A 27,966-nucleotide genomic window follows, 5' to 3' on the forward strand; every position below is an offset into this window, starting at 1 on the left:
GATTTTAATCTGAGGTGGTTAGCTAACAAATTTAAAGACAGTAGTTATACAGTCTCAGTACTGGGTCTTGTTACCTGCAACTAGTTCCTACATAAGTAGGGGAGGCAACAACCTGTGAGAATTTAAGAAACTCTGCATACTGGATACTAATGTCTTTTGGCTTTTCCCGGTTAGGGGTCGCCACAGCAGAACTCCGGTCCGCTAATGACTGGCAGTGGATTTTTACGGTGCAGAGGTGCCAGCCCATCGCCCAACCTTCAAAGAAGGCACACCCATTCACGCGCACACCTACCTGCATGTCTTTAAACGTCACTTGACCGCAGGGAGGACATGTGGACTCCACACAGAAGGCGCTCCAGCAGGGTATCGTAACTCTGCATACTGAATAATGAGGAAAAATGAGAACTGCAAGGTACAACCAATGCAAACGTTATCCCATTCAATCCTACCTTATCAACTAGATTACTAACAGCATTTCTGCATGTATTGGTAACAATGAAGGGCTACTGTTTGAAATTGAGGTAGTAGGATCTCATTATTTCTAAGGCTAGGGAAGAAATTAATTTAGATACAATCTTTACCATCTGCTGTACTCTATATACATAAACTGTTGTTTTTGTACTGTCAAGTGTAACACTGCAGTAACAAATGTTGCTCAAGCAATACTCTATAGTTCACCTGACAAAATAAGATGCAAACTATGCAGTAGCGTCTTATATCATTAGTATCAAATGATATCTGCAATACAAAATGCGTTTTTTCTTCTGCTGCAATAAAATGTGACCTACATTAATGGCCTTGACTACAGATGAAACTGAACCGTTTTATTTTTCAGTCCAATATCCTAGTTAATGAACACATTTTTAAACAAATTATAACCAATTTAAAACACTATTTTATAAAGAAGAAAACCAATTAGAACTTGTAAGTAAGGCAATTCAGCACTACTACAAACACGATTTTTTCTTGTGTATGAAAACAAGTATACAAAAGCATACTAATGGAATGCAGAAACTAGAGTACCTCAATCTACGCAAGTTTAAAGCAAAGTAAACTAACAGTGGATCAGGGCCTACTAAATCCACAAATTATAGGCCTGCAGAAAGAAATGAATTTCAGTCTTATATTTATCATATTTACAAAACTTGCATATGACTGCACATAAGCCAGCCGAAGATAAAATATAGCCAGAACTGGAAAACTGTACTGCTGAAAGCATTTCTTGGGGAAGGAGGACCTTATGTCATCAGAAACTAACTTTAATGCAATCATACATAATAACTGAACCATATCTAAACAACCAGAAATGTTTGAAACTGGACTAATTTTTTTGGTAGGGGCAGGAGCCAAAAAACAATTTCTAACATGAAACCAACACCCTTGCTATACTCTCAAGAAGTGTGTGCAGCTGCAATGGAAGTTTGCTACAATAGTGAAATGAATGTTACATTTGTGCTTGTTTACATTCATGTTTACAAAATTTGTTAAATACTTTGTTTCTGAAATAACTTCAGCTTGCAAGTCCAGTATCTTAATTTGTTACTTGTAATAATTATTACTTAATTCAAAAGCTGGAAAAATATGTACACAAAAAATTGCAGCCAACAGAAGTACTAGAACAGATGCACCCAAATTTAGTATATTTTTCATAAATATTTATTCAACAATAAACACTGATATAGCCTTTTTTTAATTCACTTCTCTCCACAATTCAACTCACTGTAAATTACCCAAGTAGCTTTTTATGAACATCTTCCAACTTCTGAACACTTGACATATTCTCCCATGTTAATTAGAAAAATAACATCTCAAACACAGCCATCATTCATTCAGCTCTAAGCATATATTTTAAAATGAACAAAGGACATAGTGTACAACTTTGCTGGTTAATATATGAAAGAAAGTGTAGTTACTGCAGTAAAATGTGATCCCTAAACCTTTACATTTACAAAACATTATTCAATCAAAACAGAACAGTTCGACAAACAAGGAACAGAATGGCCAAACATATCTCAATGGGATTCAAGTAGGCAGGTTATGTTACAGGAGAATATATAAAACAGGGATTCAAGTAGGCAGGTTATGTTACAGGAGAATATATAAAGCAACAGAGGGAAAACTCTAGAAAGATCCATGTTAATCAAACATCCAAATTTAACGTGGGGATTCCAAAGGCTAAGAATACAATCTCAAATATATGCTTCCAAAATAAGAGACCACTTTTCTATTCTAAATCTGCCTTTGTATGACAATCTAAGCTGCATTTGCTCTTATGAATTTTTAGTTAGTAACTTTTATTAAAGCTAACAAAACTGAAGTACCAATTAAAATGCGCTATCAACATGATATTTAAGTGATGAGCCCCTGAAAAACATTTCAGTCAAGTAGAGTGTATATATTCAGTCACTGGTGATGCTAGACACTTTCTAATTCAACAGAAGAATCCAGTGTACATTTAAGTATCCAAATGCCATAAATGGATTAGAAGTATGGCAGTACCATAGCACAACATCTTTATTTACAACAGTCGTCTTCTCATCATAAAGTACAAAATAGAACAGAAAATATTTAATTTTCCGATCACAACATACTTTTAAACAGCTGCACTGCTGTCTTCATTGTACGCACAATCCTTGTACTATTTGTTTAACCTGGCAGGCATTAAACTATATGTTAATTCGCAACATATAACCATTAACTTGTAAATAATGCCCACAATCATCTTGGTCTTAAATAATGTATGTCACTGAAGAATCTACAGAAATCCTGCTATGCTGCGCAATAAAAATTAATGCACATATAATCTTTGGTTTAGTTTTTTTTTTTTTGTGAACAGTTCTCAAATACTGTACTTATTTTTATTTTTGTTGTAATGAAAATTTGCTATAAAATAATCTCTACAATTTCCTCCACAATTTTATTTTTATGTTATTATTTAAACAACTTGAGAACAGCTTATTGTATGTGCAAAAAAAGTTAGTCTTGTGCTAAACACTTCAGCACAACGTAAAGCAACTGCTTTAAATAAAAGAATGAGGAAAGCCTGGTGAGCATTTTTATTTAAAAAAAAAAAATTTCTTTAGCAAGGCACCATAGGAACTGTGCAGCTTTCTGATGAATATTACGGGGCTATATTTAAAGTGGTTCAGTTAAGCACTGTCTGCTCTTACTTTAGTTTGCACACAGTGCTTCCAAAATAATTACAGGTCCATTAGTCATGTTTTAAATCACTTCATGCTGTAAGGTGTAGGATGCCATTCTTTTTAGCCTGCTCAGTTTTATGACATCAGTAACAATTCAGTTGCACTTACACCCTCTTTTGTGTCCCTCCTTCTTTTGGATTTGAATTCTAATTTCATATGAAATGAGTTTAGATATTTTAAAATGCATTGCAAGAACTAAATGCTGAAAATCTCACATACTTGTTTTCCTGTACTGCAATAAAAGCTTAGTTTGCATCTCAGTGAAAAACAAGTCTCAGTTCCTCACTGTTTATTTTAAATGAAAATGCAAGTTGTTTCTTGGGTGGGCAGAAGTCCTCAAGTGAAACAATATACTCAAAATTTCTTAACCTAAACAGGGAATACACATGTCGATGGTAATCTAAGCATTTTTTTAAAAGCACTCATGCTAAAGATACAACAGTCTATGAAGTGCATGTTTAATGGACTAATCAACATGTCTGCACAACTGAGGGAGCTCTGCTTCTTTCACATCTGCCTTTAAGCACCCCTAGGGTGTTGACTAATCCCCAGAAACAGAGATTCTACCGCAGATTACTGATTACATTTGGAATTAGCAAACTAAAAGAAAGAATGCAGTACTTATTTAACAATCTAAATGAATTTTAAGATCGAGGTGTGAAGTTTCTGTGGATATTCAGTTTAGTTTTCGTCTGAAAGAATGGAGTAGAATACAATAAAAAAACTGCAATTTATATTACCAGTTTCACACATCCCTTTGAGCTAATTTATCAAATCAATATTAACTACACAGTGTTATTTTTCCACTTAAAATTACACAACCTGTTGCTACAAACATATGCAGAGAAGCAACTTGTAATGTTTTAAATATGCACATAAACACATTTAGTTAAGTAAAAAGCTGCAAACGATCATCTTGAAAATTACAGTATTTGAAGACTAATTCAAGTATATCTTTAAGTTCTAATCTACTTCAAATAAAAACTTTTTAAATGATAGCTAGCACATTCAGAGAATATTTTTGTTACCCCTGTAAGGAGGGTACACATCTTGAAGTTATGTAGTGTTTAGATTGCAAAAACAGAAACAAACAGAAGTCCAGTGTCAAAACAATCAAAGCTACTTTGACTTTAAATCACAGAAATGCACTAGGATTTGCACGAGGATCTTTCTGATTCCTGTATCTGTGCGTTAACCAAACTCCGAGAATCTGAAAAAAAAAAAAAAAAAAACAATTTAGCAGATAACCATGTAATTAAAGTAATGCATGCTCATGCCACTTCTTAGTAAAACAAGGTTTAGTATGAAAGTACAGAACAAAGCCTCATTGGACGCCAAGCCTGAAATGCAACAAACTCGCCAGGCAACAGTTAATGCTGACAAATCTAAATGCTACTGTGTAAATGAACTTTAACTTACACTGGCAGAGGAAGACAAAACAGTTAGAATTTATGTCCTACAACCTAAAGAACATGCTTTAAATTATTTGCATTTATCATACAATAGAAATGTAGAACATACAGAAAAATACAAAAAAGAAACAAAAAAGTTTTGACCACCAATTTATACACTATATACAATATATACCAAAAATACCAGCCTAACATCACTCTGAAATGTATGCAATTTAGGGTGAGAGCAATAACAAAATAGAAGAAAATCAGAACCAACAAATGCTGAGTGAACTAGATACAAGTACTGCTGACAGTGGTAAGAAACATGTTAAGAAGAAAAAAGACAAGAGCAATGCTCTCATGATACATTAAGAAGGTGGCAGAGCTGTCTATAAGAAAAGGAAACATCACAATTTAAAAAACATAGCAAAAGCTAAATCAAATGCAGGATTACATAGACATCATCAACCATACACAAGCCTTCAGTGCCCACTGGCCATTTAGCGTTCTCCTTCATCTTCTTTTCCAAAAAGCTCCCTGCAAATGATTCTATTTTAAAGACAATTCAGATTCCAACATCAAAAACTCAACAAAGCGATACTCTTCTTCCTCAAGTTATCGATATTTCTATATTCTACTAAGGCCAACTCTGCAGCTGAATTGTTCACAAACACCTGCAAAAATCTCAGACATTTGTTTCCCACAAATAACTAGATTATGTGAACTGAAAAAGAATGACTGGATAACCATCAAACTGAAATTACCACTAAAATGTAAGAGATGAGGCCTGGCACACCACAAAAATGAAGTGTACCCCTGAAATATGGCAAAACTTCACCCAGCTAAGAAACCCAGCAAAACAAGCTATAATGCTTAGAAGTCAACTCTAGAAATAACATGAAATACCTAAACAGAATTCTACATGCAAAACGCCTAAACAATTCTGGAAAAAAGGTAGACTGGCAGAAACACCCCCAATATACCACAAAGTTGTCTGCTTCTGACTTTCTCACAGAATTTTGCAACATCCCTAAAGTTTCTAAAACCACATCTCCCCCTTATAATCTAGATTCTCCTCCCTACATTCTCCCCTTTTTACTTTAAATGCACAAAAACTACAGACACAGAACCACTACTCAAACAAATACGTATTTACAGTGTCTCAGCTGCTGATAGCTTGCATCCCTGGTTCATTCATCAATGCAGGGAATTCAACCCAGTACCCCTCAAACAGACACACAATCTGTGCTTAACTCAAAACACAATGTTAAACATCTGGAAATGGCAAAAGGTCAACCCTAATCTTAAACCAACTCAATCCCTCCAGTATTTCATACTACCATCGAATCACCTTCCTCCCAACCACAGGACAATTTCTAGATGAAATGACAGTCGCGTAAGCTACTTAACTTCAGCAGTAGATGTTCAAATTTGTCACTGGTGCAGCAGCCTTTAAGCTACATATGGGTTGTTTCCCTGCTTAGGGAGAAAAAAAAAAAAAAAAACAACCAGCCAGCTTCACAAGGCTCAGGCTCTCCCCACACACCTACACTTTGACTGCTAATTGGTTAGACCATTGGAGAAAAATCGGTAGTAGAAATCTCCAGGACTTTCTTGCCCATCCAAAGACAGAATAGGCTAACAATCCTGAACCAAAAAAAAAAAAAAACAACAAAGAAACAAAGTAGAAGCATATGGAACCCTACTTTATATCCCAACTAAGACTATAAACAAGACAAGGGGGATGGAGAGTGGGTGCAGCTACTGCAGCAGTGAGGAATTTGAACATCAACTTTTACAGCAAGTGTAACTTGGACAACTGTACTATGTTCATCATTCCCAATGCAGCAGTATCTTTTAAGCTATATGCGTTAACCACCTAAGCCTATCCAACCTGGGAGGAGGAAGAATAAGGAGCCAGCAGCCCCTGGACAATGGTCCTAGCAAAGCTAGCCCTAGACCGAAAAGGACTCCATGCTTCATAAATGTATAAAGGATCATGTAGCTGCCTCTAGAACACTTCTAAAATCCACCCCTTTCCAGTACACCATCTGTGATGATGCAAGGTACTGCCAGCTATGGCAGGAGAAGTAGGGCAGTGGATGTGATATGCCAACACAGCTAGCAGACATTTGTAAAGAATTATGTCATTTGTAAAGCAAACTGATTTGTACAGATGCTTGTGTTGAAAATGTATTGTAAAGCTGACTGTTAAAATTAGCCCTGCTGCACAGAAAAACAAACATACATGTACTCTTGTAGCTGTTTAAATGTATATGTTTTAAATGGAGCTGCAGCAGATCTTAGCAAGTATGTGTGTGTGTGTGTGTGTGTGTGTGTGTGTGTGTGTGTGTGTGTGTGTGTATTACTGACACACACGTACTAAATCCTGACAGCTTCTAGCCAATGGGGAGTAGCATGGAAGCCAGAAGTCAGATGACCAGATGTACGTGCTCTGCACTCTGTTTTTGTAACCTGAAAGATGATCTCCCACCTACTTCAAATTGCCTTGCTCTAGTAAGTAGCCAGGGAATAATAATTCTTTAGAAAAAGTCAGGAAATTATTGCGAACTTGATTAGTTAAATATTGTTTTTTCTGTAACTGTGTGAAGCTCTCCACCTGTGTTATTTTTAATACTTCTTGTTACTGAAACTCTGGTGTTTACTGATAATACATATTTAGTATTTTCATGACATTTTCATATTTATTACTAAATATATTTAAACTTTCCATTGTAGCTGGTCTTTAGAGAATATTTTAATCTCTGAGAGCATTTTACGTATATTTTTGACAGCTCTGGCGTCTCCTGAAAGTCTTGCTGCTGGTCAAACTACCACTTGTATTAATATTAAGTTCACTCAATATAACTATGTACCCTTGCAAAAGCCTTAGAGTAGCTGGCTTTGAAGTGTCTGGTGGTGGTGTAACTACCTTATAGTCTGGGCAGAAGGGGGCATAGCTAGTAAATCTGTGCCAGCCTTTCCCAGGTGTGTGTGTCTGAAAATCAAATCTCAGAGTGTGTGTCAGCTTTTGGGAGTAGGGACATGAAGCACTGGTTTCACAGAGAGGGTGCTGAGGAGAGTGTCTTGGACACTAAAGTTTCAAACTCTATAGCTGTGCCAGTGGGGAGTCTTATTGGGGACCTGGAGGAAGATAGCTGGAGAAATCCACACCCCTGGACCGAGTATTTCCTGTGTGCTCTTAAGGGAAACTGTGTTTGATGCAGAGAGCTGCATCTGGAAAAACTGGGTCTATCCATTTTTGTTCCAAGTGAACGTCCCTTTCTAGTGCCAGTGGTGAGGATTCGGGTTCCTTGATTACTGGCCCAAAGTGGGGACATCACACCATCGCAGAAGAGGAAGAAAAAGCTATTGTAGAATGTCCCATGATACTGACTGGAATGCATCTGTTATGGTGAGAACAACAAAAGCAATAGGCAAGGACAACTGCATGGAAATAGTCCATTTAGAAACAGGGTGTGCTTTTTATGTACTCTGATAAGAAATAAATAGCTATCAGCTTTTCTAAAGGGATTAGTTTTGTGAAGATGATACCCAAGCTGCCTATGCATGTCAGATTGACAGCATGAGTCAAAGTAAACTCTGAAACCACTTTGGGCATAAATTCGTGTTTTTTGGAAAGCCCAAAATGGGAATTTGATGTTGCAGAGATGTAAATGCAGGGTACATGTGTTTTGTAGAAAACACAGCATCTTTCCCATGTGGTACCTGGCTAAAGGTATGACAATCACAGAAGCCATAAACCCTAGTGTCGCTTTCATGTTAGGACACAAATAAACGAGTCTTCATGGGTTCTGTTCAAGCAGCTTTATTATATACAAACTTTACTATTGTTGACTATAGACTGTAACTTATACATAATCAAGGACTATAATCATGCATGCTCACTCCCTAGCTGCTCCTTCAAAATGGCACTAAGACTGTGCACGTGTACAGGTTATATACATGCACATACAGCCTTGTATGCTTCTTAAAGATATAAGCAGACACACTTTACACTGTCTACACCTAGGATCCTGAGAAATTCTCTTGCAGAAGTCTGACTGGAAAAGTTTTGGAAAGATTCCAGTTAAAAGCCCACATTCTCATCTGTCAAAAAAGGCCTTTTGAAAAGAAGCATCTACAAAGGAACAGCGAAACACAATCTTGTAAGATGGAATGGAGGAGGATTTTAAAATACTTCTCTGAAAGCCCAGATGGGTCAGAAGAAAAATATCCCATGTTAATTACTACTGACATCTGGATAAAGGCTCTTCAAAAATAAGAAAGTTAAGGAAAAATGTGAATGGGATTTAGTCAGCAATAAACTATGACTGGAGCCCGACATCTTGTGAACATCTTTGGAGCTGTGGATAATCCAAAAGGTAGAGCAGAGAAATTAAAATGTGGCCCCAAAACAGAGATCCGAAGCCTGTGGCTATGGGAATGTGTTAATAAGCATCTTTGAGGTCTAGTGTTACTATGTAACTAATGGGAGGTATGAGGGACAACAGGTTCTGTAAGGTCAGCATTCATTTTGGTACTTTCGCATACAGACTTAGAAATTAAAGCTCTAGTGCCAGTCTCCAAGAGACCTTTTTCTTTGGAATCAGACACATTTTGGAATAGAAGTTGTTTCTCCTTAGACTTCCAGGCACTGGTTCTATGACTCACTGGGTGAATGAGGCCTGAAGAACCAAAGGAAAAACTTCTGTTTGGTTCAAGGAATGAGGAAGAATTCCCCTGAAAGTAGGTTTTGTATCCAGTGCAACCTGTAACCCTCCTAAACCACTTTTAATATTCACGAATCTTCGATAATCTTCTGGCAAAGGGGGATGTTGGGGACTAGCTTGTGGTACAATCATTCTGTACTGTTGACATGTCCCTTTTTCTGAACTTTTAGCAACTTCTTTGACAGAAAATATCCATTTTTTTTTTGTGAAAAGAGGGAAGCCAGCAAGATCTGTATGGGGAGAAGAGGAAATATCTTGGAAACTTCCTAAGTCAATTTCCTGCTGTCATCATATTGTTTGAGAACCTGGGCAGCAGATGAGCCAAATAATGCCTCCTTATCTAAAGATTTCAGACTTTACATAATCAGCAAACTTAAAATTATGTACCAAAGCATACCATCTCAGCACTAAAACAGTGGCCTAGACACAGCATCTGCATACTCTTCAAAGCATGTCTGGATTCCTGGGACATGGTAGAAACAATTTTATTCATAAAAGAACTTTCTTTTGTAGGCAAAGTAGCAGTAATTTCCCTCAGACTATATCCCATGTTACAAAGAGCAAGCTTACACATGTATATCTTGTAACTGAAAATTCTGAACGCCAAAGTGGAAGAAAACATTCCATTATCTAAACAGTTTAACACCCTGCCTTCCTTATCACCTGGTGAAGGATTGGTCATCAAAAAGTACAGTTGTGCACACTTACCACAAATGTAGATGTTCGAGTCTATTCACTGTTGCAGTCATCACATTTAGGTTATCTGCCTGCAGGTATTCCTCAGCCGGCCTAAATACCAGAGTCTTTGGATTTCTGCATCAGATGCTGTCTCTTCTTCCATGACGTCAGGTCGTCAAGGGTATAAAACATGCAGCCGACACCATTACATCAGTTTTTCTTGCCCCAGATGTCAGGTGCTCCCACAATAGGAAGCAATTATATGATATGGCACACCCCCATCAAAAAGAAAATACACCAGAAAAAATAAATATACCAAACAAGAAGGAAAGGTAGAGCCAAGAGAAGTCAGGGGGCTGGAGGGAGGGTAACCAGGACTGCAACAGTGAATACACTCGAACATCTACATTTATGCCAAGTTTACACAACTGTACTATGTTCTTCGTGTTTCACTGTTGCAGTCATCACATTTGGGTTGATTCCCAAGGCTAAGAAAGGGAGGAGGAAGTTAAGGAGCATTAGGGCCAGCTATTAAGCCCTGCTAGACTCCATTGGCAAATCCAGTTCTGGATTTAGAAAAAAATAGGCATGTGGTAATGCTTGAAGGTATGTACAGAGCTCCAGGTATCAGCTTCTAGGATGTCCCTGGTAGGGACTCCTCAGAGAAAAGCCGCACAGGTAGATGCAGCCCTGGTGGAATGTGATCTTATCCCCTGTGGGGTAGGTTATCCATGGTGCCTGTAGCAGAAATTAATGGAATCAGCTATCCATTTGGAAATGGTTTGCTTTGAAATGGCCTTCCCCTCTGCCCCTGCAGCAAAGCCAACTAGCAGCTGTTCAGATTTTCTGAGAGGCATAGTCCTGTCCAAATAAAATCTAAGTTGTCCGTGCACGTCCAGAGAGTGCAGTATTCGTTCCCCTTTGTTTTGTGGATTAAGGAAAAAAGTAGGCAATTGAATGGACTGATTTAGGGCCACACTAGACAGTACACCTTGGGCATAAAGGAGGGATTAGTCCTGAGGGAAACCCTGTCCACATGGAAGATAATGAAGGGTTCCACTGCCATGAGGGCCTGCAATTCGGACACTCTTCCTGCTGAAGTGATGGCTAGAAGGAAGGCTGTTTTCCAAGAAAGGAATTTCAACTCTGCTGTTGCAGCTGGCTCAAAGGGGGGAAGAGTGAGGTTTTCCAATACAAAGTTAAGGTCCCAGGCTGGAGTGGGAGCTCTCTGGGGGGGGGGGGGTCCTTAAATATTTGGCCCGGGGTGAAAGAAGAGGGGTGGCTCAGTATTATAATGTGCTGAAATGGCAGAGGCATTCATTTTAATTGACGAGAAGTATAGGCCCTTGTGGAGCATTTCTGTTAAGTACTGTAGAATATGAGGTAAGCCGGGCACCGTTGTGTCCATCACCTGAGTCTGGCTCCAGGAACGGTATCTTTTCGACTTTTCAGCATAGGATTTTCAAGTACTAGGCTTCCTTGCCTCCAGAATGACATCCAGCACCTGCTTACTGAGGGATGCTAGCGGAAAGCTCAAGGAATTAGCCAGGCTGCAAGGTTCAGGGTTTGAAGCTGAGGGTGCAGAATCTGGCCCGCCTGCTGGGACAGCAGGGAAGGGGTCTGAGGCAGGTGCCATGGTTATAGTAGTGTCATACTGCGCAAGAGGGGGTACACCAGTGCTGGTGTCACCAGTCTGGTGCAATCAGTATTGTCCTTGGCTTGTCCTGTTTGATCTTTAGTAGAACCTTCGAGAGGAGAGGCAGAGGAGGAAAGGCATAAACAGAGAGGCTTTCCCAGGTAAAGGACAAGACATCCACTTTCCAAGCTTGACTGTGGGGAGTTCTTGTGCAGAATTTGTCCAATTGGTAGTTCTGAGGGGAGGCAAACAGGTCTACCTCTGGAGTCCCCCATTTGTTCCTCAAGAGGTTGAGCATTTTGGGTTCCAGTTACCATTCGTGTGGGTCCATGAGATTTCTGATTAAGTCGTCTGCCAGCGAATTTAGTTTGCCTGGCAGGAATTGAGCTTGTAGGTGTACTTGGTAGCTCAAGGCTGTGTTCCACAGAGCCATGGCTAGTCTACAGAGAGGGTACGAGTGGGTTCCTCCCTGCTGGTTTATGTACCACATAACTGTGGTGTTGTCTATCTTTACCAATAGTTGTCCTGGAAGAATACGGTCTTTGAAGGCTGTCAGAGCATTCTGTGCAGCTAACATTTCTTTTTGATTTATATGCAGGTGCATCTGTCTTGGGTTCCATTTGCCCTGAATGCACTGCCCTGCCATGTGAGCCCCCCCCCCCCCCCCATGCATAGTCTGATGCGTCTGTTGTTAGGGTTTGGGCGGCAGGTGGTAGAGTGAAAGTGAGTCCCTTGTTGTGGTAGCAGGCCTCTGCCCACCAAAGGAACTCTGTCTTCATACAAGGAATGATAGAAACAATTGTTTCCAGGTCCTGAGAATGTTGACACCATATGCTTTTTAGATACCATTGGAGTGTCCTCATATGCAGGCTTGCATATGGAATTAGTAGAATGCAAGAGGCCATGAACCCCAGGGCTTGCAGTATTTTTCTTTGCAGATAGCTGGGGTTTTGTGGCCAAAAGTTTGAAGTAGGTTGTCAAATAAACTTGTTTCTCTGGAGTGAGGAATGCCATCTGGGAAGATGTGTTCAAGCTTGCTCCCAGGAATACAATCTGTTGGCAGGATACTAGGTGAGATTTCATTTTGTTGATGGTGTACCCCAGTGAGGTTAGAAGTTTCTTTACGAATGCCAGGTGTTGTAATAGCAAGTCCTGGCTTTCTGCCTGAATCAGACAATCGTCCAAGTATGGGTAAATTTGAATACTTCTCTGCCTGCAAAATGAAATGGCTGGAGCTAGACACTTTGTGAATACCCTGGGGGTAGTAGATAAGCCAAAGGGAAGTGCAGAGAACTGGTAGTGCATGGAGCCTGCCCTGAAGCGTACGTATTTCCTGCAAGATTCCCTTATTGGGATGTGCAGGTAAGCTTCCTTTAAATCTAAGGTTGCCAGCGTGGCATCCTTGGCTAGCATAGGAAGAAGCTGTTGAAGAGTTAGCATTTTGAATTCTGGAACTACCAGAAAGGTTTTGAGAATAGAGAGGTCCAGGATAGGACGCCAGAAGTTATCTTTTCTGGGTACCAGAAAAAGTCTTGAAAAAAACCTTGTCCCCTTTGTTGTGCTGGGACAGGTTGGATAACCCTGATACTGAGAAGAGAGAGAACCTGCTGTTGGGCCTCTGCCCATTGATTTGGGGGTAGGTCTGGCCAACCGTTAGTAGTGTGTGGAAGTGGAATCTGTATCCTTGGGAAACTATGTTCAAAATCCATTTGTCCTGGGTAATGAGTTCCCAGTTTTTTGCATGCAGGGCGAGCTTTCCTCCTAAGGGAGCAGGTAGCTGAGCAGGGCTTGGAAGGGTTAAGGTTAAGTCATTGTGCCATTTTTCCATAGGGGGGCGGCTTACTACTCCCTGCTTTGGAAGTGGGAGCCCCCTACTGCTTAGGTCTGTGCATAGCCTGAGACTGTAACCTAGGTGGTCTGCTGTTCCTGGGTTTGGACTGAGAAGGCCTGGAAGAGACTGGAAAGGACCAGTTCTTTCAAGGCCAATGCCTACTGAATCTGGGAGGCTGTACTTGTAGGAAATCTAACAGTTTGCATAGATTTAGCTTCTTCCTCTATCCTTTTGAGGACTTCTGCTTTGTTGCCAAAAAGGCGATCTTGGTTTAAGGGAGTATCCAGTAATTTAGCTTTAACATGATCTGGCAAGTTTTGTTCCGTAAGCCAAACATGCCTTCTAAGTACAGACCCAGTGACAGCAGCCCTGCAAGATGCTTCTAAAACGTCAAAACCACACTGCAAAGTACGTTTACCAACTTGTTCTGCAGATGCATTAAATCTTGCAATTCTTTGTATTCAGCACAGTCAAGAAGCAACATAATTTTCTGTTTAAGCAGTCCCATAACATGCTGCTGATACTTTAACATATGAAACTGGCAATTTAAAGCCCAAATGGCCAAGGTAGCAGAAGTGTATACCTTCTTGCCCCATCTGTCTAAGGCTCTAGAATCTCTATCTGAAGGGGTAGGATTTTTGGTAGCAGTAGCCTTAATGCCTTTTGGTCCTTGGGAAATGGTCTCTGGATCCACTGAAGGATTCTTGAAGAGGAACTTGTGAGAGTCAGTAGTACCTGTCAGGTTTTCTGGGAGCTGGAGGTAAAGTGTCTGGGGTAAGGCTAGATTCCAGGAAAGCACCATCTACAATGTCCAGAACAGGAAGGATAGCTAAAGGCCTGTGTTGAGGCAGGAGTAAGAATTCCCTAAGTCTCTTTTTGGACTCAGATTAATCTTGGCCTTCCCAGTGGAAATGCTCCCTAACAGTATGCAAGGTTTCACCGAAAGAAAAATCTTCAGCAGGGGAAGCAGAGGGATTGGTATCCTCTGCATCAGAATCCTCATAAGTAGATAAGGGCAAATCCTAGTAATCAGAAGGAGCAGAAATATCAGATTCCTGATCAGAAGAATCAGAAAGAAATTCAGTTCTAGGTCTCTTAAGAGGGGGAAGGCTGGCTTCCCCTAATTAAGGTAATCAGGTCTTCAGCCATTCTAAGCATTTGTTTTTGAGGCATATGGGCCTGAGCACGCGGTTTGGTCGTCTGTTTTCTAGGCATAGTGCGAGTTTTAGGCCTGAGGAATTCGGAACTTCTGGACGGAAACAATGGCGTCAGTTTAAAATGAATGCCTGTAGGCCTGAATACACCCTCAGAAGCCTTTGCCTGCACAGTGGCTCCGGACCCATCCAAGGTAGATATATCCGCAAATTCCATAGTCGAAGAAGCATCTCGCGGCATACCAGACTCCAAATGGGTCTCAGTAGAGGTCTGCGAATCTGAAGTAGTGGGTATCCGGGGCTGCGAAAGCACCTAAGTACCGGCGGACTGGCGACTAGCTTAACGGAAGCGTTGTCGGCAGTTTTGGACCTACGCAGTCTGTCTCTGTCTTTATCCTTACTTTTTTTGGAAGATCGGTAGTCAGATGGCTTAACGAAGCCATTTCAAAGTACTGAGACCGAGTACGAAAGTAATTGGCTGCAAAAATAGCCAGACAACGAATAGTTCGGGGGTTGAACAAGGCACAAAACCGACAGCGAGTGACGTCATGTTCTGGGCCTAAACAGGGGATGCAGTACGAATGAAAATCTCTATGAGGTATTTGCTTTCCACAGGCAAGACAATTGTTAACTTTTACTGACATCAGTTGGGGCAAGAAAAAGGATCCCTAACGGGGTACTTATCTTTTTTGAAGACTTCGGGTCTGAAACTCAAAAATGAAAATTTCAGGAGTTGGCCTACCAGCACTTGCGAACTGCTTCTGCTTTGGGCACCACACGGCAAGAAAGACTAATTTAATGGCGTCGGCTGCATGTTTTATACCCCTGACGACCTGACTTCATGGAAAAAGTGACAGCATCTGACGCAGAAATCCAAAGACCCGTATTCAGGCCAGCTGAAGACTACCTGCAGTCAGATAACCCAAATGTGATGACTGCAACAGTGAAACACGAAGAACATCTACTCTATTCTCAGGAGATGCAGTAGATACTGTGGCTAGGTTAGAAGTAATGTGAGAGAAAAGCAATTCTGTGGCAGTTTACTACCATGCAGAACAGATTACATTTTTAGATGTTTTGGTTACCAGGAATAGGGATCACACCCTAGATACTCGGGTGTACCGTAAGTACCCACAAAATAATTCTCTATTGCATGCATCTAGCTTTTATCCTCCACATATTACATGCAATATTATCGTAATTTCTCCGTATGAAACATATCTGCTCCCAGCCAGACAGGTACGATTACTTCAAATGTGATTGGACTAACAAATTTAAGGAAAGAGGTTACCAAATTGGCAATATTTTGATGGCTAGTAATTGGGCTTCCACATTCAATAGGAATGATTTGTTGGATAAACAGCAGTCCAATCATTCAGATATTTGGTTAGTGACCATCTTTGGACGTAACACAAACATACGTTTGGACAGTGTCAACAGACACAGGAACATATTATTAGCAGACAACAGGTTATCTGATTTCCTACATGACAAATGTCTGTTTCTTTCCGTTGGGAAAAATCTCTTGGGTCACACTTTAGTCATTAGAAACAGGCATCCCCTAGAATCAGTAAGAAATTTCAGTGTATTCTGACAGGAGATGTTTTACAGGGTTGTGTACCCTGTGGACAGTGTGTTCATTGCCCAAGATTGGCCAAATCCAAACAGTTTACTAGTAAAAATACAGGAACGGTCTTTGACATTAAAATTTTGGCAAATTGTGGCACAGATTGGTCATCAATCTCGCCACCTGTTCTTGTTCTGCATTTTACATAGGACAAAATTCCTGACCAGTCAGGATACGTATATCTGAGCACATTAGTGATATTAGGCAGAAACTACTAATGCCTTACATAAATATTCCCTGGTACACACCACTGCTAATTTTAGATTCACCATCATTGATAGAATTATTGGAGATAGTGTTACTAATATACTTAATTATAAAGAAAAGAAGTGGATCATCAAGTTGGGTGGTTTATTTCCACCTGCCCTTAATGAACATTTATAGCCAACCAATCAGCAGGATTCCTGTCTAGAACATGTTGTTTTAAAAGAACATGGATTTATGTGGTTTCTGTTACACTAAGCCTTTGGTTTAAGCACTTGGGCTTCAGACCAGTTGTTTTACATTAAGGTTTGTGGTCTGCACTGCTGTGGCAGAACAGGTAGCTTATATCCTTCTAAGTTGGGAGCTGCCAATTGAAGGCTTAGTGTCTTATTCTAAAAGTGCATCAGTTCTGGTTTAAGCACTTGGGCTTAGAGCCAGTTATTTACACTAAGAAGGTGCGGCCTGCACTCTTCTGGGAGGAGAGGGTACATTCTGCCCTTCTGAGTTGGGAGTTTCTGGTTAAAGGCTTATTGTGCCTGCTTATTTGAACTGTTTCTTTCTGGAATTGGTACACCTTGTTTGCTGTAGCATAGACTAGATTCAGACCTGCTGAATCTAGCTTTGTTTGTAACACTTGAGCACTACAATCCAGGGCATCTTTTTTGGAGAAGGTTCCCCTGCACCCTAGTAGCAGGATCGAAGACTACTTGAACGGGGCTCAGTTTTTAGCATTTTATTGGTCTATTGGTTCATAGGTTCATACTAGGCTATCTGCCCTAGGGCATTTATAAGCCTAGCCAGAATGTGTTTGGCTTTCGCCACCCATTTTAAATTTATTTTGCTATGCCCTATTTCGAGGTTAGTATACTGTGCCTCTGTCTGACAGTGACACAGAAGTGATACCCAGGGTAAACCTACGATCTCCCATCCACTCATCAAGATTCCTCTTGAAGAGAGTCAATGAGGGACTCTGCCTAACCTGGACTGGGATTTTATTCCAGAGTGAAGGGAGCCTCTGGGTTATGAATCTGTCCGTCCAGCATCTCCTATTTATTTCAGTGCTGAGGTTCAAGTCTCTCGAGCGCGTAGCTCGATGGGATTTGGATTTTCTGAGGTGCAGCATGTCCATTAATTACGGGTTGGACATGGCTTTATACGTCAGGCACAGATCGCCTCTGAACAGGCGGTATGCCACTGAGTAGAGCTGGAGTTTCTTTAACCGGGCAGCATATGGCATCTGTTTGAGCCCTTTGATCCTCTTGGTGAGGTACTTTTGGGGTCTTTCCAGTTGCTGCAGGTGTCTGGTAAGGTACATCCCAAAAGGGGCATTGTACTAAATTATGGGCCCGATGAGGGATGAGTAAAGAGGCACGATGACCTCCCCTGATCTAGATGTGAATCCCTTCATGATTAGGTGGGCTATATAAAATGTTTTTCTAACCACTTTGGCCACGTGGTTGTCAAATGAGAGATTGCCATCAACTTGGGTCACCAGGTCCCTAATTACTTCTTCTGTACTTAATGGATTACCACCTATGTGGTAATTTGTGGGCACTTTGTTTTTGCCAAAGGGGATGACTATACACTTTTTGGCATTTAGCTTGAGGCCATGGCTCTGGCACCAGTTGTCTGTTTCTATGAGGCCCTTTTGGAGGATGCTTGCGTCGGCTGGAGAGTCAATTATGGTGCCCAGTTTGCAGTCATCTGTGAACTTGGTCAGCCACAGTCCTTCTGTGTTGGCCTGTACCTCCGAGAAATATATACCGAACAAGAGAGGTCCCAGGACTGAGCCTTGTGGGACACCACTTGTAACTGTTTTGGAGTCTGACATGGCTCCAGCAATTCTAACCATGTGGGTTCTGTCCTTGAGCCAGTTTGCAATCCATCTAGTGACATAGGGGTTTATATTTAAGCTGGTGAGCTTAATTTGTTTAAATCAGTTTGCTCATTTGCTACTGCTATATTAAAAAAAATACACTTTATGCATTGCCGTTTAGCTAGGGTTAAACTATTTTCGGTGCCATAAAGTCAGCTCTTCAAATTTTCCCTTAGAACTAGCCATTTTTTTTTTGTTTTAGCACGCAAATCTGTTTCTTTGAGCTCAGCACTTGTTCAGAACTCGTAAGTACTAAATAAGCTACAAATTACTACAGCACTCAACTTTCCTCACTTGTCTAGAAGAAAACAGTTTTTAGTACTTAATAAATAAGCACCTATCCAGGCATGTCTATGGGTCAGCTCCCGGTGTTTTCTCCTGTCTACCTGATGAATCTGGGCATCTTGGGGCAATGCAACAATTGCCTCATGTACACAGGCAACCCTCTTCTCCTACCACCCAACACTACAACCTGCGATAGATGCACTTGTATAGCCAAACTGGAAGCAAAGTTCTCTTCACCCAAGTCTGGACTAGACAGTTAAGAGGAGAGGGTAAAGACTTGCACCATCACATAAGTCCCTCAAAACCTACACCATCAAAACACACACACAGAAAACACACACCTACATTCACAGAGGCTCTCGATAAAAATCTGCCCAAGCAACATAGACCTCCAAAGCAGAAACACAAGCAACCTCCACCTCCCCAACACAACCCAAATGACACACAACCCACAAACTCAGTGTGCCACTCAACCACAGCCCATAAGGCATAACAACTTACCCAACACTCTAGTCAAAGTTGACTCTATAGTCAGGCACACTGATGTTCCACTCATCAGGTTAAACAAGGAGAAAATTAGTGTCAGGTGCCAGAATCCTACGCATGCACTCAGGTCACTCCACAACAAGTACAAATATGAATCTGTCATTGTCCATGTTGGTGTGAATGACCTGAGATGTACCTCCTTGGACTAGATGACAAGAGACATGGAGGAGCTCTCCAATCTTGTAGCCCAGGCAGGTATGACCCTAGCCCCAAGTAGCATCCTGCCATCACCCAGAATGATACCACAGTACAAGGACAAAATGATTGACTTCAACAATTGGCTAAGCTTCTGGTGTCATTCTAAAGGGATCCAGTATCTGTCTGCCTGGGATGACATGATCGACAGACCACGATGCTTTGCCAGAGATGGCCTGCACCTGTTGCCCTTGGGATTCTGGATACTGGCTAAGGCTCTTACCACCCCTATAGTGCTTTTTCTAGGCAAGGCTCAAATGACAAATTCTAAACCGTAACAGGTACAAGCAAGCAAAATCTGAGGGTAATGCTTGCTACTCAATGCTAGAAGTCTTAACCTCAAAATGCACTCACTTGAGGCACTCCTTAAACTGGAGAATATTGACATCTGTGCAGTGGAGAGAGACCTGGTTCAAGGCTCCAGAGAGCACCCCTGCATTACCAGGCTATAATTCATACCACACCTTTCGGCCACCTAACCTGGACAGAAACACTAAAGTCAGAGGCGTGTCCATAGGATATCCACACCTCCAGGCTAGTTGCTCACTATAATGCATCCAAGATTATCCAAGTGCAACTAACTCTGGGCAAGACCACAATCTAAATTGTAGCTTGCTATAGATCCCCCACCATGCCCCAGGATTCCCACTCCTCATTTCTTGATACACTGGAAAATATTAGGGTACAACCTAACACCATAATAATGGGTGATTTCAACTACCCCACCATTAACTGGGAAAACTACTCATGTACCAACTCTTTTGCTCAACGTTTTCTGGAATTCATAAATTCCAACGCCTTGGATCAACTTATTCACACCCCCACCAGGGGCAGCAATATCCTAGACATGGTTATTACCAACATGGGCAACGGGTGTTGCACACCAGAGGTCAATTTCTCATTGGTCAGATCCGACCACAAGCTAATCACCCTATACATCCACATCCCACCCACCATTAGGGAAACCACAGTAAAAAATTTCTCCAAAGCCAACTTCACGCTTCTTAAGACAGAAGTGGCAAACTTCATGACACCCATGCAGATGGACAATAGAGGTACGACTGCTGAATCCTACACAAATGCACTTTATAGGCACTTACACGAGTGCATGGAGCGTGCTATCCCTAACAGAACCAAGATGCTATCCTCCAAAAAAAGGATGCCAATCTGGTGGTCCCCTGCCATAATAAATAAACTCTGCAACAGAAGAAAGAAACTGCTGTAAAAAATAAATAAATAAATAAATAAAAATAAATAAAAAAATAAAAAATAAAGAGTAAAATCCCATGATTGGAGGAACTCCCTGGTCAGCCTGAGTTGTTGTTGTGTTGTGTATTTCAGCTTATCCCGGTTAGGGGTCGCCATAGCGTAACTCCAGTCTGCTAATGTTTGGTAGTGGATTTTTACGTGCCGAGTTACCAGCCCTGATGCAAAACCTTCAATGAAGGCACGCCCACTCACGAATGCCTCCACACAGAAGACACTCTAGCTGAGAATCGAACGTGACAACGTCTTGCTGTGAGGCGACAACGCTACCGCAGCACCACTACCGCGGCTCCTTGTCAGCCTGAGTAAGAAGCTGAAATCCCTCATAAAATCCTCCAAAGCTAGTTACGAAAACAAAACTGCCACCGTTTGTAAAGACAACCACAAAGCATTCTATAGCTATGCCAAGAATCTCAATGGCAACACTCCGATCTGCTCTGAGTTACAGCACAATGGCACTAAATATACAGAATGAACTGATGTTGCCAAAATTCTGGCAGACAGGTCCATACTAACTTTACCCCCCTCTCACCCCCTAAACGGCCCATCTCTAAACTGGAAGAATGCAAAGTTCCTGTAATCACGGCTACACAGGTAAAAACCACACTCTCCAAAGCCAAGAACACAGCATCCATGGGACCTGACAACATCCCAGGTTGCGTTCTACACAAAACTACAGAACGAACTGGCACCCCACCTAAGTACCATGTTCAATCATAAACTCACCTCAGGGTTTGTGCCCACTGAATGGCACACAATGACGGTTTTCCCACTCCACAAAGTGGGATTCACCATGGACCACGGGAACTACCTCCCCCATTAGCCTGACAAGCCTGGTCTGCAAAGCCATGGAAAGTATCATTATGGAACTTATAAACAAAAACAATGGCAATCTCCAAACTCTGGACCCCACCCACTTCGGGTTTGTAAAAGGCAGATCATGTCTCCTAAACCTGATAAGACTTCTTTGAAGCAGTCACCAAAGCCGTAGATGAGGGTAAGGTGGTTCACACAGCCTATCTAGAGCTCGCCAAGGCTCGACACCACCCCCCACTCAGGAAGTATAGATTAACTCACTAAACTAGGTATAGGCATAAATCCCTATTCACAAGATGGGTTGCCAACTGGCTCACTGACGGAACCCACAAATCCGACTTCAGACCAGTGACAAGTGGAGTACCACAGGGTTCAGTCCTGGGTCCTCTCCTGTTTGGTATCTACTTATCTGAAGTACAGGCTAACACAAAAGTCCCTTGGCTAAGGAAGTTCGCAGATGACTGCAAATTAGGAGCCATAATCGAAACTCCTAACAATGTGGACATTGTACAAAAGGGCCTTACTGAGACAGATGCCTGGTGTCAAAGCCATGGCCTCAAGCTCAATGCCAAAAAATGCATTGTCATCCCTTTTGGTAAAAACTCTGTACCCATGTACTACCACATAGCTGGTAGTCTACTTAACACCGAAAGTTTGATAAGAGATTTTGGGACATAGGTAGACAGCAGTCTCTCCTTTGATAATCATATTGTCACAGTAGTAAGGAAATACTTCTACATGGCACACCTCATCACTAAAGGTTTCTCATCCAGGAAAAAAAGAGGTCATTGTTCCCCTCTACTCATCACTCATTAGATCCATTATAGAGTACAATGCCCCTTTTGGCATGTACCTCACAAGACATCTACAACAACTGGAAAGACTGCAGAAATACCTTACAAAGAGGATTACCGGCCTCAAATAGATGCCCTACGCAGACCGTCTCAAAAAACTTCAGCTTTACTCTGTCGTATATCGCCTACTCAGAGGCGATCTCTGCCTAACATACAAAGCTATGTCAAACCCAGAACTGTTGGACATGCTCCACTTAAAGAAATCCCAATCCCTCCAAGCTACATGCTTTAGGGACCTAAACCTTGTCACCACAATAAACAGAACATGCTGGAGGGATAGATTCCTGTCCCAGAGACTTCCCATATTCTGGAACAAACTACCTATCTAAAACAAAGCTCCTCATTAGCACTCTTCAAGAAAAATCTTGATGACTAGATGGGAAATAGGAAATTCACCCCGAGGATCACTTCTGTGGCTCTGCTCGACAGGGGCACAGGTAAATAATTTTCTTGGGTGGCAAAAGCCAGGGTACCTTTTTGGCTAGACTTATATAGGCCCTAGGGCCAATAGCCTAGTACTTACCTATGAATCTAAGGCTTTGTATTTTTCAGCAGAAACCGGTCTGTTTGTTTTTGACTTATATGACGTGTTACACTACAATCTAATACTGGGATCTTCCACCACTGTGTGCTGGCCTTTGACTTTTCCATCGACTTTATACATTATATCTGTTTTTTAGCTATGTCCAGATGGATATCAGTATAATTACAGACAGCATTTAGCACATCCTTCTTCAAGGCTGGCAGTATAAGAGGGATTGGTGACAAGTGAGGAATATCCACTTGTAACATATTTCCTCAGTAAAGGAGAAACCTCTGTATGTTCCCAAAAGACTACTATATCTATTCCTGCTACTGTCAAATTAAAAAAATTCATTCAGATAAAGAAAATAAACTGTATTTGCTTCATAGTCAGAAAAATGAGCTTCGGAACTTGGAGAATAAGATCCATCTCTATCAAAATCAAAATTATCAGACCCAGTTTCCTCAGGAATTTCTTTAAAAGTGATGCTCATCTGTACTGGCTTCTGGACACCAGGAATCACAGCTTGTAATGCATACTTTGCTAATTTAAGAAAATCTGTCTTAACTGTAATTTCTTAACAAACAATGCTTAAAATAGCTAAATCTTTAATTTTTTTCTTAACAGGAATCTCTGTTGTAGATGGAATTGAAGGAGGGATATTATTCGTAACAGGAATCTCTGTTGTAGATGGAATTGAAGGAGGGATATTTGCCCAGTCTAACAGTCTCTTTCCTCAGTTACCCTATGAAGTGTCTTCCTGAAGAGTCTCCCAGCTCCAAGAAAAGTTAGTTCTCCCATGTCCAACTCAGACACTGGAACAACCAAAGAGGATGTGGCTGAAAGGACTACACTAGAGGAAACCAGAGAGGTTAAGCGAGTGGTCTGAGGAGCAACCAATGGCCACTGCAGGATCACCCTCTAATGGCTGTGGCATTGACTGTAGTCAGCAAGAGCTCCTTGGCAAGTACTTTTTTCTTTCTAGGAACAGCAGGACCGGAGGAAGTTCATGCTGTAGCAGAGGAAAGCCAAAAGTGGAGAGAGTCATTCAAAGGTAAACGGTCACCTACTGTAGACAAGCAGTACACTTCATCACACTTCTTGACCCACCCACTTCACAAAGTAAAACTAAAATTAGCACTTTCATTGTCTGCACTCTCCTTGTACTAAAGCAAAACCACTGACAGTAAAGGAAAAATGTCAGGCAGACTGTTGTGAAGTGAGCATAAGCACTACACTGTACAAAAAAAAAAAAAAAAAAAAAAAAAAAAAGTTCCTGTCTGTCCCAAAATCAATCTTTTAGTCACAATGTACTATAGGTTACACAAGCAAAAAAATAAATAAAAAAGTTATGTACTTACCATAACATTCCATCCGAGTTGTTGCTTTTCATTTGTCTTCAACCTGTGGGACCCGGGTCCGGCACTGATCCGAATCAGCTGCATACTCCAGCATTGGATCCAAGCTCCTCCCATAATGCCCCTGTCTCTCTCCTCCCCTCCAATCGAGTTTGTTGTAGAACAGCAGCACCCCAACCTAGACCATATGCCTATAAACCTGGCATTACCCACAAACTTATAAAGAAAAGGACTAGCCAGAAAAGAAGGGTTATGACTTTTCCTTCAGATCCACAAAACAGTCCACATAAGGCGGGGGAAGGAGGAAGGGACAACTGAAGACAAATGAAAAGCAACAACTCAGATGGAACATTATGGTAAGTACATAACTTTTCTATCTGAAGTTGTTGTTTTCCTTTGGTCTTCAACCTATGGGACAGAGTCCCCAGCTAGCAATAAAGCCTGGGAGGTCCTCATGGAAGGATGTTCCAGAGCATGGCCAAGCCAAAAGATGCCCTGCCCCTCGAAAGAAGGTCCAATTTATAATGGGAGATAAAAGTTTGTGAGGACACCCAGGTAGCTGCCAAGCAGATATCATCTAAAAAAACCCTGGGCCAAAAAGCCGCAGAGGTTGCAACAGACCTGGTGGAATGCATCCAGACATGCCCTGGTGGAATCACCCTTTGGTTCGATAGGCCAACAAAATGCATTCAGAAATCCATTGAGCAATAGGAACTTTAGAGACAGGCTTTCCCAAGAAAGTGTTAGAAAAGGAAACAAAGTTGATCAGACTTGTGAAATGATTTTGTTGTTTGTAAATAAAATTGCAGCTGCCTGTGAACATCAAGCAAGTGCAGTTTGTACTCTCCTTTATTATGAAAATTTGGAAAGAAAACTGGCAGATTGATGACCTGGTTAATATTAGACTCTGATGCCACTTCTAGGAGAAATGATGGATTAGTCCGCAGAGGTACCCTGTCTTTATGAAATACCATATAAGGGGGCTTTGACAGATGAGGCTTGTAGCTCAGAAACCCTCTTGGCTAAAGTAACTGTAACCAAAAAGGCCATCTTCCAAGATAGAAACTGCAACTCAGTTGTATCTGCTGGTTCAAAGGGGGAAGAAACCAGGGCCTGCAGCACCAATGTGAGATCCCAAGATGTGGGTTGGGTCCTTAACTAGAGGCCTAAGAAGGAAGGTACCTTTCAAAAAGGCTTTACAAAGCTTGGAAGAAGCCAAAAAAAGCAGAATTTTTTCACCTATGTGAAAATTAGAAATTGCCGCCAATTGTATGTTAAACGTAGAGAAGGTAGCCCCATGGTTAAAAATATCCACCAAAAATTCCAAAATGGTCGGAACTAGTGCAGTGAAAGGATCCAGGTCATGCTGAGAAGCCCACATCGAAAAGCTCTTCCATTTACTTAGGTAAACCATTCTAGTACAAGATTTGCGAGCCGCTACCAAAATCTTAACAGGAGATGGCAGTCCGGGAGTCCTAATTGTCAAGGGAAGTGGAGCAGTCAAGTTGTGAGCTTTAGGCTGACTAAGTCTGGTTGAGGAATCCAGGAGGGATGTGTAATCAGATCCGGAACTGGATCTAGCACCCAAGGTGGACACACTGCATGAGACCACAGAGAAGGGAACCAAACTTGGCGAGGCCAGAAGGGGGCAACGAGTATCACTGAGCTTCCCAGCCATCGAGCTTTCTGAATGAGCTTGTATATCATAGGCAGTGAAGGATAAGCATATTGTAGACTGGAGGCCCGAGCATGAAAGAGAGTGTCTCTGGGGGGGCTCCCCCAGGTGGGGGTTCAGAGCAAAATATTCGCTGCACTTCATGTTGGAAGGAGAGGTAAAGAGATTGCAGCAAGGTTGACCCCACTTTAGAAAGATCTGCTCCGCTACAGAAGGATTCAGAGTCCACTCATAACGCATCAGAACAGATCTGCTGAGCCTGTCCGCCAGTATGTTGGACTCCCCCACCGGAATGTGCATTGCAACCAGAAAATGGCCAGAAGAGATTGCCCACTCCCACAATCTTATGGCTTTGCGAGAAAGAGGGTAAGATCTGGTCCCCCCGTTTGTTGATGTACCAGACTACTGGCATATTGTCTTTCTGGATGGCAATAGTCCCCTGAGGAAGATAGGCACGTAGAGCTTGCAACACCAGCAGCACTGCTTTCATCTCTAGAACACTGATATGCAGATGGGTCTCCAGGGAAGACCAATTGAATTGGATCATCCTTCCCATACAATGCCCCCCCAACCCGTGCAGGAAGGCGTCCATAGTCACCATGATCGCAGGGGAGAAAAGAACAAATGGACATCCCCAAAGGAGGTCCGGGGATTGAAGTCACCAAAGAAGAGAATCCTTGCAAACCTGAGACAATCGAACCGGATGTGATAAGGGAAGGTATAGCAAGGATCAATGAAATGCCAGAGTCCATTGAAGGGCTCGCATGTGAAGGCATGCCGTTGGAATGAGAGTGATCGTGGTAGCCATGGACCCAACGCCCAAAGAACTGAATCCACTGGGGGAAATTTGGCTTGAAGGACGCACGAGACATGATGTCGAAGGGATAGCAGTCTGTCTGGAGGTAGAAACACTTTGTCTTGGATACTGTCTATATGAGCCCCAATGAACTTGAGAACCCACACTAGCGCCAGTTGGGATTTGTTGAGATTTATGGTTATGCCCAGGTAATGAGCGGTCCTGAGAAGGAGGTCCCTGGCTTGAAACAGTTGATGCCTGGAGGGAGCGGAAAGGAACCAATTGTCCAGGTAGGGGAAGACCCGAAACCCCTGCAGCCGCTGGTGAGCCACCACTACCGCCATCACTTTGGTGAACACCCCAAAGGAGGGGGAAATCTCTGAGCTCATAATGACGGTCTCCCAGCTGGAAGCGGGGGAACCTCCGAGAGCACCTGTTCATCTTGATGTGATAGTACGCATCTTGGAGGTCCACCAAGCACATTCAGTCATTTATCTGCAGAAAGGGCAGAATGGACTGAAGGGTGACCGTCCGGAATTTTGTCTTGGCAACCGACAGATTCAGGTTTGAAAGATCGAGAATAGATGACTGACACAGACTGTACTGGGGTGACGGGCTGGATGACTCGTTTTTCGCGCAGCTTGGAAATTTCTAGGGCTGCCTGCTCCCGTTGCATGGGTGGGACATCTGGGAGGTACTGGGTGTTGAAGAAAGGGGATCGAATATCCTCTGGATATTATCTGCAAAACCCAGTGATCTTCAGTGATGGACTCCCAGGCTGTTTGGTGCAGAGACAGACGTCTCCCGACTGCCTCCAGAGACTAGCAGTCAGGCAACCCTTCAGGGCTGCTGTGAGGGTCTGTCTGGGAAGGGATCCCGAGACCCTTAAACTCCTCAGGCCCCCTCTGCCATGAGGGCGGTGTCTGTTGTATCCCCCTCCACCTCTGGGGGAAGGTGAATCCTGAACATCGTGGGAAGAGCCTTGAGATTTCTGGAACCACATCTTCTTGACCCCATGTTGATTCCTAGAGAAAGACTGTTGTGGGGTGGATAAGCAAATCTTGATAGCAAAGTCTTCCCGCCCTTCTCGCTTTGGACTAAGGTGTAGCAAACAGTCTTACTAAAAAGAGTAGAACAGTCATAGGGGGCATTCCTAAATGATGCCTTGAAGGGCTCAGAGAAAGCACAAAGCCAGAGCCAAGCATGATGCCTGATGGCTACGCCTGTCCCGGCAGCCCTAGAGGCACCTTCAGTAGCATGTGATAACAGCCTCATGGAAGTGTTCGATATCGAGGTAAGGGTGGCCATATGGGTGG

At 42.1% G+C, this 27,966-nt stretch overlaps 1 protein-coding gene across 1 annotated transcript in view; it reads right to left on the reverse strand.

The window, feature by feature from the left end:
* Window positions 1-1,640: 1,640 nt before the first annotated feature.
* TSPAN13 (tetraspanin 13) overlaps window positions 1,641-27,966 on the reverse strand; it is a 344,204-nt gene continuing 317,878 nt past the window's right edge. The window contains exon 6 of the mRNA XM_044064742.1: window positions 1,641-4,413. Coding sequence (XP_043920677.1) covers window positions 4,339-4,413 — 75 coding nt within the window. The 3' untranslated portion in view covers window positions 1,641-4,338. The remainder of the gene's footprint in view (window positions 4,414-27,966) is intronic.

The sequence above is a fragment of the Protopterus annectens genome, chromosome 3.part0, assembly GCF_019279795.1.
Source record: "Protopterus annectens isolate FY-2018-M chromosome 3.part0, PAN1.0, whole genome shotgun sequence".
Lineage (NCBI taxonomy): Eukaryota > Metazoa > Chordata > Ceratodontiformes > Protopteridae > Protopterus > Protopterus annectens.